The sequence below is a fragment of the Doryrhamphus excisus genome, linkage group LG13, assembly GCF_037039965.1.
Source record: "Doryrhamphus excisus strain RoL-2023G ecotype Guam linkage group LG13, RoL_Dexc_Guam_v1.1, whole genome shotgun sequence".
Classification (NCBI taxonomy): Eukaryota; Metazoa; Chordata; class Actinopteri; order Syngnathiformes; family Syngnathidae; genus Doryrhamphus; species Doryrhamphus excisus.
This window is the reverse complement of record NC_136369.1, coordinates 4925653-4931685: the sequence shown is the minus strand read 5'-3', so window position 1 is coordinate 4931685 and position 6033 is coordinate 4925653. Positions and strand designations below refer to the sequence as shown.

The 6033-nt window shown below is 48.7% G+C and overlaps 1 protein-coding gene across 9 annotated transcripts in view; it reads right to left on the bottom strand.

Moving 5' to 3' along the window:
- Positions 1-487: 487 nt before the first annotated feature.
- The window catches only part of trip4 (thyroid hormone receptor interactor 4), a 64109-nt gene continuing 58563 nt past the window's right edge, over positions 488-6033 (bottom strand). For 2 of the 9 annotated variants that reach the window (XM_078795802.1, XM_078795800.1), the window contains one exon: positions 809-892. In XM_078795802.1, coding sequence (XP_078651928.1) covers position 892 — 1 coding nt within the window. In that variant the 3' untranslated portion in view covers positions 809-891. Of the gene's footprint in view, positions 896-5601 lie in introns of those variants that run through there. The other 7 variants (XM_058089744.2, XM_058089747.2, XM_058089750.2 and 4 more) reach the window with 5 other exon arrangements.

Sequence of the window (6033 nt, the reverse complement as noted above, 5' to 3'; positions counted from 1 at the left end):
GGGGGGTGTTACAAGAAGTGAGAGGTGACCATTCTGCCATTTATGCTGTTATCACTGTCCATTTCATCGTAGAAGATCATAAACATGTTCCAGAATACCATCTTTATCCTTCATGATGGTCGTTGCCTTTCAGCAGCTTGGACTGGACATGCAGCCAATGTTCATCTTATTTCACTTTTGCATGCTGCCACCAGACCTCTCCATTTTTAGGAGTCACAATGGGGATTAAGTGAGTGTTATTTAATGTCTCAAGGGCTCCATTAATGTAAAAAAACCCAACATATTTTGAAGGTTGTAAACAGGTTCTCTTTGCTCGTAACTACAAAAATATTTGATTGATTTGATATAATTAAGAAATCCTACTTAATGAAGATTGTGAAATTGCTGTATTAATAATTAACATTGCGTATTGTTGGAATTTGACCTCCTGTTCTTAGGTCAGTGATTCCTGTGGGTGTCGTGTTGGAGGCAAGAGATGACAACGAACTTGTCAGTTATATGGTTTACTCTCAGACCAGTCCGATTACACGGAGCTCCGGGCTCACAAGTCTTCCCCTAACACCTGCAGAGATGTAGGCTTTACTTTACAGGTCAGAACAAATGAGTACAGCTAACTGTCCCTGCCCGGCTTTTATTATGCTAAGAAATGTCGGTAGATCTCTGGCGCCTCACAGGTGGACCCCCTCCTCTCCTCGGCCGACGTCTTCTCACCAACGCAGGGCGGGCGGGGTGGAGCGGTGGAGCCAGCCGTTATCGACAGGCCGCGGCTGCCGGCGTCATGTTCTCCCGTTATCTGTTGTTAGTCAATATTGTGGATGTGTGGGAGAGTTTCGGAACTGTATGTGCCTGAAAGCGATTATGTGTCCTGTGATTTGCCCAAGGCTGCTTGGTTCTACTTGATTAAATGTAGTGCATAGTTATATGAGTGAGACACAAAAAATAGGAGACAAACACACAGAAAATCCTTCATTCCCCCTCATGGCCTCAACAGAGGCCAAAAGGTGAAATACCGGATCAGAGTTAGGGAAGAAGCACCCGGTCACCCTGTGGGAGCGGTGGATGCAGGTGGGCCAACTGGTATTGACCTCGCCCATTGGCCGCCATCACCCTGGACAGGATGAGCTGGAAAAGGCACTTGGAACACGGGAGACAACAGCAAACTGACAACGAACAAACGAAAAGACCAGCCAAAACAAGAAACACTAAAACTGCAATAATAATGCCGGAGGCCAACGCTTTCCCCTTACCAAAGTAGCTCATCAACGAGTCCCCACGGGCTGATGTCCACACCGACGTGATTTCATGGGTTTATTCAAAGCTTATTCAATTGCACGAGACAAACGACCACCCGGTGCCGTATTGTTTGGGATGAAAGTGCAACAGTCCGTACCAATCATTGCACACACGCCATGTTTTTCTGCCAATAACATATCGAGAGCGATACGATTTTGAAAGGACATCAAAGACGTGGCCCGCAACTGTTCACTTACCGCCTTGAAGCCTTCTTCGGTTTGATTGGAGAGGCGCTGTAGATTGTAATGCACATAATTGATGCAATCAACATTTTTATTAACGGTGATCCAAGAGATAATTGACTTAAAACCTGCCGCAATCTGATTGACTAATTTATATTTGTCTGGAACAGAACACAGAGTGAGATAAAGGGGTATAGCTAATAACAAAAATGTCAAAACAAAGCCAGGAAGCTTATGATAAGTGGTATGTAATATAGTTTGCCGCTTGCATTAATGTTGTGCGGTATCAGTGTAATCAGGGGCTGAACTATCAGTGTGTGTGTGTGTGTGTGTGTGTGTGCGTTAGTTAATCCAGAAATCGCCTCAGTTGTTGGTTGGGGAGGAGGAGCCCCCAGGGCTCGGGATATCGCCAAGGGCAGCGGCATCTTCACCACCTCCCCCCTCACGGGCTGCATCCAATGCGACGTAAGAGATGAGACATCCTCCGGGGCAGGGCGGTCTTTCGGATGAGTCGCGACCCCCGCTGTGTACTCATTACACAGCGGTTGTCTGCTCAGCCAGAGCAGAGGCGGAGGCCAGCGACTGAACTAGGGTCACGAAGGCTTGTGAAGTCTCCGAGTCCCAGTCCAGCCTGGCGTGAGCATGCGTAGAGCCCTTGGCACGCAACGCGCGCAAGGGTGCAGTGCGTTCCGCGTAGCAGGGGATGTACTGTCGACTGTAACCACACAGTCACAAAAAGGAAAGCATTTCACCCACCATGGAAGGCTTGGGATGTCTGAGGATGGACGCACGATGGGCGTCCAACATGGCGTAGCGAGCAGCTGAGAGAACACGACCCAGAAAGGTGACAGTTTTCCTGCAGCATTGTAGCTTTTTGTGTGAGACTTTGAAACCCAATTCGTACAGGCACAGGAGCACGGCTTCCGTGGCCTGCAAACAACAATCAGCAGAGTCAGTGGTGAAGAGGAGATCGTCCATCCATCGGGAAGCTGCAAAACTGACAACACCTGGCGCAAATGATGATTGAACAAACCAGGGCTGTTCTTGAAACCTTGGGGCATTGTAGCTTTTTGTATGTGCCTGTACTGGAACCGTTGGCCATGATAGGTGAAAACAAAATACTTTCAACTCACAAAAGCCTACGTCAAATGGACTATTGGACACACCCCCTCCGGGATGGTGTCCAACATGGGTCTGGAGAGTTTGTGATCTGTCAGTGTTTTTAGCTCGTACCTGTCAATCAAGCGATGTTGAACAACGGACACGTCTGTGCATTGGCACACCACACGATACGCCGATTTCGAGGGAGAGTCTTGTACCTGCGGTACCTCAGGGAGCGGCTTCCAGTCTTTAGCTGCCAACAACCGTTTCACCATGGGACCCAAGGACCGTTGTTCATGTCCTTGGGCCACAGCCAAAGAGATGTGTGGCGCCGAAACAGGTGTGCCTTTGTACCAGGCCTGTTCCAACTTAACAAAATAGACGCTGGCCACCACCCCCTCAGGACCTGCGAAAAAACGAGAAGAATTTAACCACCACTACACACCTTCAATGTCTTCAAATTCTTCCTGATATGTCATATCCTGTCGTGTGTCGTAGAACAATGTGCAATGTAACGGGGTGGTGGGAGGCATATACGTGGCCTTGGACAGGATCCATGGTTTCCACGTCACATAGACTGACACCACACTGCTCGGTGACGAAGTCCGAGTCAGAAGGCACCAATAAATGTCGGCTGTTGTGGTTGCCGGCAGTTCTTTGAGCAGGTATTGTCCTCCTGTACTTTGGTTGTTGCAGTCCACTGTCGTGCCATCTGGCAACGTCAAGGTTAAACCAGAGTCTGTGCACAAAATAGTAGCATTAGAAGCAGTCAATATGTCACGTCCAAGCAAGTTCAGACCAGTTGGCACCGCCGTCCTGGTCTTAGTAGTATTGACCAGCAGGGGGTAGTAGAGAAGCCGTTGCTGTTGCTGAGGTCGGTGGAATGGGCCGCTCCGCCCACGTGAGCCTCCTCGTGACTGCATGCCTTGTGGTTGATGAGCCCATGGTTGCTGCTGCTGTTGTTGTGGGAGCGACTGCGGTGGTCCTGATGGTGGCCACTGTCCAGTGCAGGTGAGGCAATCCCGTGCCCAGTGGTCAGGAGCTCCGCACATGAAACAGCCAGTGTAGCCCTGAGACGGTCCACCCCTTCTCCCACCTCGGTTAGACATGCCACCACGCCCCTGCCACATTATGTTTTTATCTTTCTTTTTATCAGAGGCGAATTCTCGTTCTTTAGCCAATTGTAATTTCAATAGTTGTGCTGCTAAATCCTTTTGTTTTATCTTTTTCGTACTCCTCCTCACGGTGCCTGCTCATGTGGTGTAACAAGATCGCTTTGTATGATTTTTCTGTTTCGACTGACAGATTACGAACATCTTTTAATTTATTAGCCACTGATGAGGGCATTACAGCGAGCACTGCTGCTCGAAACAGTGTGGTCACAGACAGCGGACGTCTCCCCAGGCCAAACTGAGGCCAGCTGTAAGGCGCAATACCTCATTGATCCATGGGTCTGCTCCACGGGCTAGTGGAGGCAACTTACGACACATGCTGTCAATGTCTGTTATGGTAAAAGGTGTGTATTCTGTTTGCTGGCCTGCCACGTCAACTTTTAAAGGCATAACTGTTTTAGATCGAGCCCGTGTTGTCTCGTCTCACAGGGGCTGGTGAAGTCGGCGTTAGGGATATTATATCTTCCGATTGGGTATCCCGTTCCGCCGTAGACGTCGCCGGCTGGCGCCTGCCGTAATCCGTCTCAGCAGTGTATCGGCGCCTGGTACTGCCTTCTGGCAACACATTAGACATGTCAATTCGTTTTAAAATCTTAGATACGCTTTTACTGTGTCTGGCCGAATCTATAAGGGACATGTTTTGCGCCGCAACCGTGCAGAAAGTCGCACCGCCAGTCTCCACGGGTCGCCAACTTGTGGCACGGGGTCGCCCATGTCTGTTGAGGGATGGCGCCTTGCTTGTTGTAGGGTCGGAACGTGTCTATTTAACTCCTCCCCATCAATGTCAACTTATCCCTGGAATCTTAGAGTAGGATAGACTCCACTGGGAGGGTTTGGATCGGGCGGGGGTGCCGATGTTTTTCCCGCGTCATGTACGGGGCGGCCAAAGCCAAGCTTGCCATCCCCATGGAATGAATCATTCGCCTGGAATGTTCCAATTTTTTCAGCGTCTTTTTAAGTTCTGACTTCTGCCAGAATGACGCCTGCTCAATTTTCTCCTCCACCTGTCTATTCTTTCATCTTTTCCTCCTCCCATCTGAACTTACTCTGAACCTTCACAATATTATCCCAACTCTGTCCATCACACACTTCCCATGTCTTACATACCATCTGTTTATCTTTATTCTTATCCTGACTTACCAAGCCACTCATAACCTGACCTTCCACAAAACCAAACAACTCACTTTCTGACAACCTAGGGGGACCCCCACACATTTCCCACTCCTCACATTCTCAGTCAAACTCACCTTCCATTCTATTCCTACAACAATTAAAACAAAAAACAAATACAAAACTGATAGTTGCTAGGATGTTGAGCAATAATGAAAGTTATCAGTTGTCTCTTTAAGCATCCATGTGAAGTGTTCCCCTCACCGCCTGCTGGTGTACTGCCCTTCACTGGAGCGGAATGGAGCATTACATTTACGGCCCTCCACCCAATTGGGTACGCCGACCCTTAGTGGTCCCGGACCACGCAGTATACTGGAACACACACCGGTTTTCTCAAAACTTCACAATAATGTCACAAAACACACAATATGTCAACACACCTGCTAGCGTAATATTCCCGCGAGACAATAATTACAGACACAATGCTACCAGGTTTCCACCAAATTTGTTATTGACCAATAGCAGAATTTGAATAAACAGGTTTCTGCTTACCTTTTTATTTGTAGAGGCGTGCCTGTAGTGGAAGCCCAGAGCATCGAACTGCAGCCGAAAGTAAGACCAAACCACACAACACAACTCCCCCTCCAACCACGTTGGGCGCCAAATTGTTGGAATTTGACCTTCTGTTCTTAGGTCAGTGATTCCTGTGGGTGTCGTGTTGGAGGCAAGAGATGACAACGAACTTGTCAGTTATATGGTTTACTCTCAGACCAGTCAGATTACACGGAGCTCCGGGCTCATAAGTCTTCCCCTAACACCTGCAGAGACGTAGGCTTTACTTTACAGGTCAGAACAAATGAGTACAGCTAACTGTCCCTGCCCGGCTTTTATTATGCTAAGAAATGTCGGCAGATCTCTGGCGCATCACAGGTGGACCCCCTCCTCTCCTCAGCCGACGTCTTCTCACCAACGCAGGGTGGGCGGGGTGAAGCGGTGGAGCCAGCCGTTATCGACAGGCCGCGGCTGCCGACGTCATGTTCTCCCATTATCTGTTGTTAGTCAAAATTGTGGATGTGTGGGAGAGTTTCGGAACTGTATGTGCCTGAAAGTGATTATGTGTCCTGTGATTTGCCCAAGGCTGCTTGGTTCTACTTGATTAAATGTAGTGCATAGTT